The sequence below is a fragment of the Cryptomeria japonica genome, chromosome 5 (assembly GCF_030272615.1).
Source record: "Cryptomeria japonica chromosome 5, Sugi_1.0, whole genome shotgun sequence".
In the NCBI taxonomy this organism is placed as follows: domain Eukaryota; kingdom Viridiplantae; phylum Streptophyta; class Pinopsida; order Cupressales; family Cupressaceae; genus Cryptomeria; species Cryptomeria japonica.
Genome location: NC_081409.1, coordinates 11,311,378 through 11,326,138, shown reverse-complemented (window position 1 = coordinate 11,326,138; position 14,761 = coordinate 11,311,378). Strand labels below are relative to the sequence as shown.

The following is a 14,761-nucleotide window of genomic DNA, read 5'->3' as shown; positions in this document are numbered from 1 at the left end:
GTGAGAACATGGTTGAGGTAGGTCCATGTTTAGCTTCTTGGTTGTAAGTGGTATGAGGGAATTGACACACACACACACCATGTAGTCATTCATATTGTTGCATTAAATTTAATGTTGTTGCATGATTTGTGAAGCCAAAAAGTAAGTTGGTAAACTTTATGGTTATGATAGTTCAATATATTGTTGAATTTTAAATGTGTTATTGATGTGTTAGTGGTTAATAAATAATTGTATTATTTGGAAACTATATTGTTATCTAATTGAAAATGATAAGATAAACGTATAGTTTATAGGTATATAAGATTTATATATTTATCCTCATATATAAATATATTATTTTATTACTAATATGAAAATTACATTTTTTTATTAGAAGTTATCTAATAATATAAATATTTATTTAGAAAATTATTTTATTTACACATTTTTTTTTCAATAAAAGTGGAGGACCACTAATTTTATTAATTATAAATTTATGCAATCCTAGTTGAAAGAGCATCGGTAGGAAAGAACCAGGCGAAGAAAACCTACGGGTCTTGCTCAAAACAATCCCATTGGAAAGATAAAATGACCAATTACATTGAAGTAGAGAAGTGAAATCTCCAAACCAGCCCCATCCCAACCCAAAAAGCCATATAAGCCAATACTAGTTACAAAGATGATGCCCAACCCCCCAAAACCTATGAAGCAGATACACAATTGCCAAAGAAGAAGCGAAGAAAACGAGCATCAAGAGTGCAAAAACCAAGTACTAGAACCCTAATCTAGAGGGGGCAACATCCCCTTAGACTGGGAAGCAACCACAATCTGAATATCCGGAGCAACCACCTACAGAGGCTCAACTACTCTCGGAAGAGACATAACTGCCTTCATCAAATCAAGGAGGAAATGTATACCTGAAAAAACATTTACAGCCATAGCCAAAGTATCTGGAGAAACATGATCTAAAAAAGCTACAAGAGCAAACATCGTGTCATCATATATGTCAGAAATCAAACCACCTCTTAAAAATGAAAGTAATTCACAATGCTAGCCATTAGATAGTAGTTCAAACCGAGATAAAAAACCACCATAAGGAGAAACACCAAGCTCAAAACGATAAGAAGACAAAGCATTATCCAAATCAGAAGAAAAATAAAAAGAGGGATGAAAGTATGCATCCAATAATGCCCGAACCAAAGAAGCATCCAAGAGCATATCCATACACAGTAATAAAATGAGAAGCAACTTCAGCAAGGAAAATATTAGCATTCTCCACCAACCACCATCTGACCACCACATTGCGAATAGAAAGAGAAAACTCCGAAGAATGAAGTTTAAATAGCCTGCCAAGCTTCTCATTGTCAATGGCATGAGGATCCTGAAAACCACACTTCTTAACATGCAAAGAAATTTTGTAACCAACAGCCTCCATCACAAAAAAATCGAAGGAAAAATAAGACACAAAGCAGAATGCTACGAGCACATAAAAGAGAGGGGAAACATCATTAATAAATAAGCTTATCGCACAAATAGCCGTAGAATGACACAAGTATAACATAAATGATACAAGACCAGAGATCTACATGAGCCATATCCCAAACACCATACCAACAAGCACACACAGGCCACTACCTTTGAGGAAGATAATTAATAAACAATGCCTACATAAAAAGAAATGAGAAGCATCATTAATAAGCAAGCATCGCACCTGCAACCATTAAATGACAAGAAATGATACAAGGTCAGATATTCACACGAGCCAAATCCCAATCATCGTGCCAACAAGCACACACAAGCCGCCACATCAGAGGATGATAATCATTAAACAATGCCCAGTAATAGAGATATCGTGCCAGCCGCCACATCTGAGGACGATAATCACTAAACAATGCCAAGTAACAGAGATATCGTGCGAGCATGATAGTATAGGAGATATGAAACCCCTCAATCAGTACGATACCCCATGAAACAAATCAACTCAAGAGCTAAGAACCGACCAACACATCCCTTGAAATTATGAACAAGCATGGAAATTTAATGTAATGAAGTAAAGAGGCCAAAAAGGCCCCTTACATCATCCACTAAAATGCATACATGTTAACAAATCCAAGCAAAATGCAAGGTCGAGGCAAAGCTAAAGAGTATGACCGAAAGGAAAACTTAAGACCTTGAAGGAAAAGGAGGCAGACAATTCTCATCAATACCTACTAAAGTTTGAATATTCTCATTCAAGGCCTTATTCGCCAAAAATCAGTGACGAAATTAGCCTCTCTATAACAATGAGAAATAGAAAAAGAGTTAAAGAACTTAAGAAGCAACAAAACCTTATCCAACCAGTATTGTAAATGCCAAGAATTACAAGTTCGATTAGCAACCGCATAAAAGATCACTAAAGAATCTCCTTCAATCACAACATCTTTAAGATTTAATAAAATTAGCAAATCTAACCCAACAAAGAGAGCATGAATTTCTGCCACATTATTAGTCCCATCTGGAATACACTGACACCTAGCTTTAATAATGTTGGAACTATCATCAGTAACTACCACCCCAATAGAAGATTTCCCCGGGTTGCCACGAGAAGCGCCATCAAAGTTTAATTTAAACTTGAATTTGGGAGGGGGTAACCAAAACACCTCTTTTCTGTTAATTGAAGAAACCATTTCCTTAGAAATAGCCCCCTGAGAAGGAAGTAAATGCAAAGCTGGCCAATGCCTCATGATCCAGCTATCCTAAGAGGTGAAAGTGCATCTAGAGCTCAAACCTTTGTAAATAAAAGCCAAAGCAGATTCAGAAATGGATTTCTCAATACAGAAAACAACATCCGACAATGAGGAAACCATCTTCCTAAAGATTCTATTGTTCCTTTCTAGCCAAATCTTCCAAATCAGAATAGAAGGGGCAACAATCCACAAACAAGCATAAAAAGAAGATGAACATAAAGATGACCAACCCCTAAACTGAGACATAAGATCCCCACATAATGTCGCAGACCAATTTAATTTATCAAAAAGCCAATACCAACATTCTTAAGCAAAAGGAAAATGAAGAAAAAGATGATCAGCCGATTCGAAGGAACAACCACACAAAACATAAGGAAAAATAACAGTGGTGCCAAGTCTATCCAGTCGCATGCCCGTGAGAACTCTATCTTGGACAACCAACCACACAAAAGCTCTTGCTTTTGGAAGATAGGCAATAGGCCAAAATAGTCTAGAGGGCCATACATCCCCCCTACAATTAGCAGATAAATACTTATATCCATCTTTAACTGAATACTCCCCAGACTTAGAATGAACCCAAATTAGCTCATCATCAGAATCAGAAAAGACAAGTTGACACTTACTTAATTCCTCAACATATGCAGACTTGAGCTCTTGATCAACCCGGAAAGAATCTATTGATTTCCATCGGGAAATTGGCACAGGACCAGACAACTCCACATAAAAATAATCAGCCACAAATATACCCCAAGAAGATTTTAATTGAGACATGAGAATCACCCAATCTCTAAGACTAGTCAAAGCAGAAAAACCATTCCAAACCTCCTCCCAAAATCTAGCTTTTCGACCACTGTGCACAAGCCAAGATAAACCAGGAAGAATGATAGATCTACATTCAGACATGAAATTCCAAATTGCAGAACCCTTGGGAAGTGAGGAGGTAGTAAAAATAGCCTCCCTAGGAAAATCTCCTAAATATTTAGCAAAAAAAATAGATGCCCACTTAGAAGAAGGTTGTTTATATAATTTCCACACTAACTTAGCTCCTAAAGACAAATTCTGCTTACTTAAATCTCTATTACTAGCACCTCCCCTATCCTTCAGAGAGAAAACCTTATCACAAGCCAACAAAGGAATTTGAGCCCTATTATTCGCATTATCATTCCACAAGAATGACCTCAGAATTGACTGCAAATTGGTAACTGATTTCTTGGGAGCCTTTAAAATGGACATCAGATAAATAGGAACCACATTCAAAACAACCTTAATAAGAACTATCTTAGTTGGGAAAGTAAGCCACTTGTGAGTCCAAGAAATAATCCTTGATGAAACGGAAGCAGAGAGAACCAGTATAAAAAGGAATCCATAAATACTTGCAAGGAAATTGACCAACATTAAAACCCCAAAAGTTAACCAACCTCGACTGTACTAAGTGAAAAACATTAAGAAAGAAAACCTTAGATTTAACACTATTCACCTTCTGACTAGAGAAAGTTGAGTAATCTCTTATAATCTTACTAATAAATTTTGCCTCATTCATAATGGCATGTCCAAACAATAAAGTATCATCAGCAAAAAGACAATGTGAGTGTCTAACAACCATATTTGGGATACTAATACCCTTCCAAAGACCATTCTCCCTTGCAGCCAAGATAGCTCTACTAAAGGCTTCAGCTAAGATAATAAACAAGAAAGGAGACAAAGGATCTCCTTGCCTAAGGCCTCTGGAAGAAGCAAAAAAACCACACGGGGAGCCATTCAAAATCACAGAAAACCTAGCAGTAGAAATAGATGCATTAATCCATCTCACCCAATTGACCCCAAAACCAAACTTTTTAAGAACAGACGATAGAGACTGCCAGCTAACCCTGTCATAAGATTTCATCATATCTAACTTAAGAATCATAGCAGGAATAGAAAGATGAGAGATAGAATGCAAAACCTCATGAGCCACAATGGCCCCTTCTACAATCTCCCTACTAGGAACAAAACCACCCTGCTCACCTGAAATAATCTTGGGGATGAGCTTGGCAAGTCTCACAGAGATTGCCTTAGTAATTATCTTATATAATGTATTACATAAAGCAATTGGACGAAAATCTACAAAAGACTTAGGATTCTCTGGTTTAGGAATGATGACAATAAGAGTAGTGTTTAATTATTTCAGAATATACCTATTACACCTAGCCTTTTCTAAGACAATAAAAATCTCATCCCCAAGAAAAGTCCAACACTTTTGAAAGAATAGAGAAGTAAAACCATATGGCCCTAGAGCCTTGTCAGGCGCCATAGAAAAAACAAGCTCTTTAACCTCATGACTGGAAAAAGGAGCCATTAGCATTTTATTATCCTCTACATAAATAAGTTGAGGAATAACTGAAGCAAAACTGTCATCAAAAGAAGAAGTTTCTTCAGTCAACAAAGATTTAAAAAACCTGATAGCCTCAAAGGCAATATCCTTCTCCTTAGAAAGAAATACCCCATCAGAATCTTGAATACAAGAAATCCTACTCTTTTGACGTTTTATTTTGGTAGATGAATGAAAAAATTTAGTGTTCCTATCTCCTTCAACAAGCCATAAATCCCTAGATTTCTGCCGCCAATAGATTTCTTCACGAGAAAGAACTTCCTCAAGCTGAGAATTTAACAATTTGTGCTTAGCAAAGGAAGCAAATTCCATCCCAATATTCATAACCATAGTATTTAAGGCTTCAGGCTCCTTCTGAATTCTAGATTTCTCAGAAAAAATATTTTAAAATGCAAGACATTCCACGACTTTTTTTTTTTTTGATAGGTAATTGGCCGAAGCCTGAATAGCTTTTGACTGGAGCTATGAACCAGTGGGGTCACAGTAGGGGCCCCATCCCCATTACATATCTTTGAATTATTATTATTATTATTATGTTTGATTAGATTGACCCGAAGACCTTCCCCATCCTTTGGAAGGCCAAGAGTCACAACTTAGAATTTCACTTTAGATGTCCCTATTGGGAATTGAACTTAGGTCTCCATAATGAGAACCCAGTGTTTTAACTAGTTAAGCTCAACCCCTTGGATGCAAGACATTCCACGACTTTATCTTTTCTTTAAGAAATGAAATTGTTTTGACAAAACGAAACATTCTAGTTCTAGAAATAAAAGGGGCCAAGGCCACCAAGATTCCAAGAGAATTAGAAAAGAAGGATCTCTAAACCACATAGGCTCAAATTTAAACGAAGTTTTTCTAGGAGCCCTATCATCTAAAATAGACAGCATAATTGGGAAATGATCAGAGCCTGAATTAGGAAAAACCATAGCAACAACATCCACATCCAAAGAAATCCAATTTTCAGAAATAAAAAACCGGTCAGGTCTTTCTACAATCTGCGAAAAATCTTTCCTCATGTTAGTCCAAGTAAAAGGACCATTTAGAGTTTTACAATCCAAAAAACAATTATTCTGAATGAAAGTAGTAAAATCAACCACAATACGTTTATTCAGTAAAATGCCCCCAATTTTATCACCCTCACAAGAAATAGCATTAAAATCTCCACCAAAAATGACAAACTGCCCTTGAAGGGGGGAGGAGATAACAATTAATAATCCCAGAGAGCCCTTTTCCCCAAGATAGACATTGGACCATAAACATTAAATAACCAGAATTTAACATTAGAAACCTTGCTTTTTACCAACGCCAACATCTAGAAAGGAGCAGAAACAACTAGAGATAATTTAGTAGAAACATCATTCCAAAGAAAAGCTAAACCTCCAGAAGCCCCCGCGGAGGGGGAAACACAAAATTTCCAAGTCTTCCAATTAGAAAACAAAAACTCAGCACCTTGCACACTTAATTTAGTTTCTTACAACATAAGAACATCACACTTCATTAAGTCCAACTGCGACTTAATCAAGCGTCTCTTGTTAGGGCGTTTAAGCCCCTAACATTCCAAGAAATTACCTTCATTGTCCTCAAGGGGAGGCATTATCTCCCTTCTTTTCAATAGAATCACCAAAACCAACTTTACCCACCCCAAAAGATGCCTAAAGACTGCGTTTGGAAGCAACTAACCTTGTAAAAGGAGGACTAAACTTTGTTTTTCTTTTCACAGAACCAGAACCCAGGCTCAAAAGAGTAGACTGAATTCCAGCATCTATTTCCAACTGACTAAAAAACACCTATGGCTTCCTACCCTATTTCGCAGGAGAAGGTAAAGGAGAGGAAGGAGCCAAAGGAGTTTGAACCAAAGGCTTGTTAATTACAGGATCAAATTCGACCTTATTGACCACACACAAAGCATTCTCACAATCCAAAGCTTTATGCAGAGAGAGAATTTCAAAAGAATTGCAAGTCAGGGGGATAAACAAGGAAGAATTCAAATTAACCAAGTCCTGATCAATCACATCAACCACCTTATCAGTAACATCATTATTTAAAGTGATATTATGTTCAGAAAAAAGCCTCTGAACTTGAGAAATTAAACCCTCATCAGGAGCAAGAAAAGATGACTCAAACCCATGAACCAAAGGGTCTGACTCCCCTTGAGGTGACCCACCCCCAAGTCCTTGTGTAGGTTTAGCATAATTCATAATCTCTCCCCCTTTATTAGGGAGCCCTAGGTGAGAATCTATTCCAACAGGAACATTAGCTTTCTACAAAACATCCTCCATAGGGAGAGATGTAGCACCAAGAGGGACATATTTCTCCTGAATAGAAACCCCTATAGGATTGTTTAACTTTGACGGGCAAATAGGGTGGGAATCAAGGTGCCTTCGATTTTCATGACCGATAAAAGAATCAAGGTTATCAACATCTTTATTTGTAGATTTTGAGGGTCGAACCACCTTATCACCAAATGACAAACCTTTAAGGGTAGCAAATAAAGGAGAATCCATAACCATGGATGACTTAACAAACTAGTCAGAATCACGAACAATGCTTTGTTGCCAAATCCCATCAATAGACTTTAAATTACAATTGCAAGGAACCACAGAGGATGAGGTAAGTAACACAAAAATTTTAACCCTAAAAACCCCATCCTCAAATACCAAATGTGAATGAATAAAATTTGCAAAGGAATCCCCAATTCTTTGTAAAATGTCAGGATAAGAAAATTCATACGGAAGCCTAGGAAGCGAAAACCAAGTTGGGATAGTTTCAACAATATCCTGAGAAGTTAAGAAAAAAGGTACACATTTATTTTATTATAATATATATTTACATATAAAATAACTACTATATTCAAATGTTTAAAATATCAATTTATTTAAATATAAAATAAAAAGAGGGAATCTTTTCTTTCATACCAAGAAAGTAAAAATAAGAGATAAGAGTATTTATAATGTGGGAAGTTTATTTTGTTGAACAGTGTCGGAAGCTAGGGCGGGTTGGGGGGGCCGTGAATCAACATTCACAAAAATAGTCATATTAAGTTATTTGAACAACAATATTTATCCCAATAAATATGCATGAAAGTAAACAACTCAATTATCAAAACACTCTCACAAGAACACCAAGATTTTTTTGTGTAAAACCCAAACTGGGAAAAACTATGGTGAGATTCAAACTCACAATGTATATAATAACTGTTTTACAATGAACAAGGCTTTCTATCAAAGAACTATTGATCTGGACTTGCTAACTAAGGCACAGAACCTTAGGCAAGATACAAAAAGGACTTGCTCAATTGAAGATCACTTCTTCAGGGCAAGATACAAAACTGCTCCTACAAAACAATACAAATAGTAGATCGAACTATATACAAAATAACATCTATTAGAATGCTTATAATGGTTCACAATGTATACCCATATGTCTGCTTTGTACATATTTGAATCTTCACACTTCCTTCATAACACTGCTTTCACATCCATCACTTACACACCACTTTCACACCATCTATCTCATCCATCTAAGACAACCAATTCACTCAATATACATATCAATTGGGTTCAAAATAAACTTCACTAGGCCAGCTAAAAGGATATAAAATGTATACATAATCTGGACCCAAAAATACATCATCTGGAAGGTAAAGGGAACATGTGGGGGTTCACACCAAGCTGGCACACCTTCCAATCAAAATCAAAAGCTTTTACAAACAACCACCCAGACCAATACGTACAAACTAGTACACCACTTGATATGTTAAAAACATATTGCCTTATCTCGGACCTAAAGAAAGCAGTTCAACCCAAAATAACTACAACATCTTGATTTGAAACATAATCATGATGAGAAAAGCAATCCCAATAAACAACATGATCATCAAAGATATATTCGGTACAAACACTCATTCCAAACCACAATAAGTTTCATTAGAGAAAACATTGTTAAAGACAATACAATTACTTTCAGACCAGGTAGGAGATACCAGACTTTCAAAAACACGTTAAATTATTGCCTCATGTCATTTCATTAGCACAAGATGAATCTGCAATCAATTTTGTAACAAAGTATCATAGAAATAGACAATTGGACCAATAACCAAATACACCATGCATTAGCTAAACATATACATATCTGGATCACCAATAACAACTGGTTCATATAGGATTGACAAAGGTTTGACATCAACATGACAACAAAGACATCCATATGTGCATCATATTTAAAGAGATAAGTTTTATTTTTTAAAAAGAGAGTTTTAATTTTATAACTTTTAGAAATTAATATAGGTGATCGAACCATGCTAGGAAATAGAAATTTCTAAATCAAAATAAATGCTTCATTTCCTTTCACGCAAGGATAGAGTTGAGGTGGTAGATAAAAAAATTTACAAGTAAAATAATTAAATATTTTCATACTAATTGGGCATAACTGGAAATAATGACAAAAAAGGAAACTTAGTCAAGTAAATAAATTTAAATTTTATCTATTGAAACTTTCTATCCATATTGACTCGATTATTATCTAATCAATAAAAACATTGGTCTGGAAAAAACCATATATAACAATTGTAAGGAATGAGAAGGGACTTTTTCTCATGCAACAAACAATAGCTTTATTTTTGTCGTGATTCTTAAAGAAATAAATCTGCAAGTAACTTAGAAGAGATAGATTTGAATCACATAAAGGAATAAATGATAAGTTTGCAAGAGGGGAAAAAAAAATTTCCACACACAAGATAGTTTGGGGCAGCTGAAATATCGCTTCTTCTTAGTTGAAATCAATTGGCATAAATTGGATATACACTCAGAAGCAAAAGAGAACCAGAGAAGGAAAAAGGAATAAAAAATAGAACAAGGGAGAAGCTCAGCCTGACATAGAGGAAACTAGCCAAACATTGCTAGAAATTATTTGGTAATTCTTAATTCTTTCTTATGCATCTCATCACTCTAAATTAAATTGGGTTAATATTTTGGGATTATTTCTAATCTCTAAATTCTAGAGAAGTCGGAGTAGTTCATGACTAGATATTTTTGAGAAACTCTAAAAGTTTTACGCAGTATCAAATTTAATTGTTTTCGTATCATTTGCAATGGAGTGCATGCATCACAAATATGAATTAAAATTAAATTATTATGCATACATCACTTGCTTATGGTTTGTTTTGTATGGCATTCTATATTGCTATTAAGTAATACATACAATATTGCTATTCTTATGATTGCATTATATTATTATTGGTAAAATTTACCATTATTAAAATATTAAAACATGATAGATATAAGTGACTTAGACTTTATAATTTTCTTCTCTTTCAGTACGAAGGTTATATAAAGAATTATATACATGTATATTGAATAATAATCACCCTTATGTTTGTATTATTGACTTCGCTATTAGATGTCAATATTTTTTTTGAAAAAAAAAGGGGGTAAAAACTTTATTAATCAGAAGAAAGCATTAAAATCAAACAAAGGGCAAGAACCCAGGAAGGCACAAAAATCCCATCAAGCAAAGGGCACCATCAAATAGCACCATCACCATCTTTATACTTTGCAAGAACCCTCTCCAGATCCATACACAACTCATAAGGGATCTGAGACCACTAATCAATCTTCCATCCATCCAAATGCTCAGACGCCCATTTGACCAAATAGTCTGCAACCCCATTCCATTCCCTAGGGATATGGACAAAGGAAACCGTCTCTAACAAGGAACAAATATACAAAATCTACTCCACCAGCACAACCAACTTCCAAATAACATCTAACACATTATGTCTATTAAGCAAATCAATCAAAACCTAAGAATCCGACTCGCATATAATCCTACACCATTGTAGTGTCCACCTTGACTTGACTTGTTTTGACTAGAGCTGACTTTTAATTCATGCATGATAGACATTATTGGGAATAGGACATTTCACATAATTTATATGACGTTGATACTATCATTATTGATTGTGTGATTTATTAGTCACTACATACTTATTATGTGATTGATTATCGAAAGATTATATTGATCATGTGATTTGATGAGCATAAGTGTTGATGAATTTTACATGCCTTACTATAGTCATCAATTATACTAATCATGCACTTGATGATGTTTTTATGTACTAACCATATTTAATGATTATCTATGATGAGTTGATCGTATGGTGTGTTTGATTGTTGCCTGACTGTCTTCAGGATAGAGACAATGCCACATCACTCATTGCGAGTGGGATGTGTCGTTGCGATTCTCTAACCCTTGTCTGTTATAATATATATGCATATGTCGTCTCGTTGCTTTGTGGATGCAAGAATTGCAGGTACCAGACACCAACTCCACCTGGCTCCACAGGCCTGAGCGTGTCTTTAAATCGCAATGGCATGTGGTTCGGAGTTGGCACAAGTTCCCCTCACATACTCTAGGTCTAAGATGTTCACCTTGTCAGGTTATTTTGATGTTAGCTGATTTGTTGATGTCTTATGTTATTTTGATTTTCCTTTTTGTTGGTCAAGTAAGTGTTGTGGTGTATTGGTTAAGTCTCTTCGTCATGAGTTGGAGGTTTGGAGATCAAATCCCTCTAGCTTCTTTTGTGTGATTTTTGAGGTATGGATTTCTCATTGTGTAATTGGATTTCTCCTTACAAGGAATTTATTTAAGTGAATAATGTATTTAATCTAATTGACTTGATCTCTTATTTATTTATTTAATAAAGATTTATTTATTATTTGATCTATTTAATTTAATGTTGAGTATTTGATATTGAATTTATTAGCTTTTATTTATTGGGTTCAATTGAGTTATTATTTCTTGGAGTTATTATTTATTTAATTTTATTTATTGATTTCCTATTATTATTAATATTTATTTATAAATGTCTATGGTGGGAAATTATTTATTTAATGTTGAAGTGAATTTTATTTATTGAGTAATATTATTTTACCCATTAAGTAATTAAAAGGGGGTCATTTGTATTCTTTTATTTAAAAGTCATTTTCATCACAGGTCAATGGTTTAATTTATTTTACCTACCCTTGGATTTGATTGGCTGGAAGTTTATGGTAGGTAGAAAATATATTTTATTCTCTTGAACTTTGGGAAGGTAGGTATGGAATATAATATTTTTGGAAATATTTTGATTGGAGGATGGTTTTGCTTGGTTTTGTTTTGTTTTTTGTTTTTTGATAAATAGGCCTTCATGTGCATTGATTTGGAGATTCTTGGTGGTTGGATTCGAATTGGTTTAAAGGCTTGGATTGTTTTTTTATTTATTCTACATTAGATTTTCTTCCAATTTCTGCATTTTCTAGGTTGGTGGTTTTACCGACACTTCGCATTGTTTTTTTTTTAAAGATTGTCTGCAAGGTGTCTGAAAGATTGTTTGGGGATTTAGAAAATAATTTTAAATTGATTCTTATTTTCAAAAATCAGATTTGGAAGGGATTATTTTATTCTTCTTGTTTTTTTGAGAAATCAAGTTAGAATGTGAGAAATGGTTTCCTGTGGTTTTTTTTTCCTGTATGTTAATTTGCCAGTTGCTTGCTTGTATGGTACTTTCCGGATTAATTCTTGTACCAGAGGCATTGTTGAGGGTGTAGGTGAGTTTTCTAGTTTTATATCTGATTTTATTTAATGTATTTTGTTGGTTTCAAGCATATTTACCTTCCTATGTTATTGGGGAAAGAATTGTGCTTTCATCCATATTGATGTGCTATGGTTGGTGAGTTGGAAGTGTTGTTGTTTTGGGGCAACAAGTGAGTTGGCCTTGTTGTGGTTTTACTTTCATTAATGACAACAAATTTTATGGCTTGATATGCCTATGTTTATTGTTGGCCAAGAGGCTCGTTTTTTTTTTATGTTGTTGTAGTTTTGACTGTGTGTCAAGTTTCCTTGTCATAAGGCTTTATGAATATGAGTTTGGTTGTTATTTTGTTTTCAGTTTTGTCTCTGATTTAAATCAGATTTGAATTAAAAGGCTTTTATGACATTTATGATGCTTTTAATTGATGGTTAATTATAGCTTTTGATGTGGTATTGCCAAGAGGTTCAATGTGTTTCTAGCTACTTGAATATCCTTGTTTTGGGGAGTAAGCCATTGGATGCATATGAGTGTTATGTTGCAGATTTGTATTTTATTTTAGAGCCTCTTGTGATTTATTGTTGGGCCATGTTAGGAGGAGTGGGCTTCCTTGTGATGATTGGGGTCATGAGAGATAGGCTGGCATGAGGTTCCTTGTAAGGATGCATGAAGTTTAGACCACCAGGGCACATTGGATTTTTCCATGATTTGTAAATAAGTGATAACATTGATAATGAATTAATTGGGATGGGTAATTATAACTCATTTAAACAAGATAATGAATAGTTTTAAGCCTCATGGCTTAGTCCTAGGGAGGATGTTTTAGGATAAGCATAAGAAGGCCGTGAAGATGGTAAGCTAATCTCCCTTGGTCTCTCATAGGTTGAGATGGCTCCACATGTCCAATAGGCTTGTGCCTTGTGTTATTATGTTATTATGTTATGAGGATGGCATGTGATGACACTCCACTCCTACATGTGTTCCCCCTTTATGATTTATGATTATGCTTATTGGATGCATTTATGTCCTGATGAGTTTTATGCCTCTGGGAGTTCATTCTTGTTGTTTTGTGTGAGTTCTTTCTTGAGAGTCCTTGTGTGGTTTGTCTTCTTGGTTATAGGTGCTAGCTTAGGTGTAGAGTGTGTGTTGGGACCTTGTGTCATCTCCTAGCACCAGGGGTGGTTCCTTTGGTTCCACATGGTCGAGTGGTTGGTGCTTTTAAACCATTGGGATGTTCCTATCTTTGGATTCTTCTTGCGCGGATGAGGATGCTTCTTGAATTATTTCATGGATAATAATTGCAGCAACAATGTAAATGATGGTGTGATTTATGTAATGAAATTCTCATGTAATGGTTGTAAAATAATTCATGCTTATGAGTAATGATTATGTTGTTCTAGTTATAGTGATAGCTTTTGGTTATGGTATATGATTGTAATGATGAACCCTTGAGTTGTATTGTAACGCATTTATATTAAATGAAATGGATGCATGAGATGTGGATAAGTATTGTGGTTTGGAATTAAATGATGTATTTTGTATTCTTGATGATCCATGTTAAAAGGAAATGGTGTGAGTGTTATGATAATGGAAATATCCTAGAAATGATGTCTTTAACTAATTATTTAAGTAGAAGAAATGTTAAGACTTGATAGGATGCAAGAGTATGAGTAATATTGGAAGATATCTTAGGACATGTTTATGTTTGGTGATTAAAGAATTGGAAATTATAGTATCATACTTCGTAGTTAGTGTTCTAATCGTAGGATTGAAAATCTTATAATGCTTGGGATGTAGTTGAATGTTCCTTATGAAAATATTGTATGGATGTTGTTAATGAATGAATTACTAATCTTATTAATGGAAATTACTAGTAAGTGTATGGATAGACGGTAAGATGAGTGCTTGTCTTTTAGGAAAGGATTAGAATGTATCATGTGTTATAGTTTAAGAATTATATCTCCATTTGGTGGATGCTATTAGTTGTTATGGAATTAGGATATTGTACCTTAATTTGTGTTGAGATGAATTCATGTAGTTACTTAAATTGTAATAAGATGATTGTTGGTTAATTGATATAGTGTAAGAGATTTTAGGAGTATTAAATGAGCTATGGGTTAA

General features: G+C 34.6%; 1 protein-coding gene across 1 annotated transcript; it reads right to left on the bottom strand.

Moving 5' to 3' along the window:
- Window positions 1–2,210: 2,210 nt before the first annotated feature.
- On the bottom strand, window positions 2,211–2,702 carry LOC131875684 (uncharacterized). The gene has a single exon (XM_059220291.1). It carries the CDS (start codon window positions 2,700–2,702, stop codon window positions 2,211–2,213), a length of 492 nt encoding a protein of 163 aa, XP_059076274.1.
- Between the last annotated feature and the right edge of the window lie 12,059 nt (window positions 2,703–14,761).

What these genes read in the sequence shown, in the direction of transcription:
- LOC131875684 (XM_059220291.1), bottom strand. Translation starts at nt 2,702, where the DNA reads ATGAGGCATTGGCCAGCTTTGCATTTACTTCCTTCTCAGGGGGCTATT.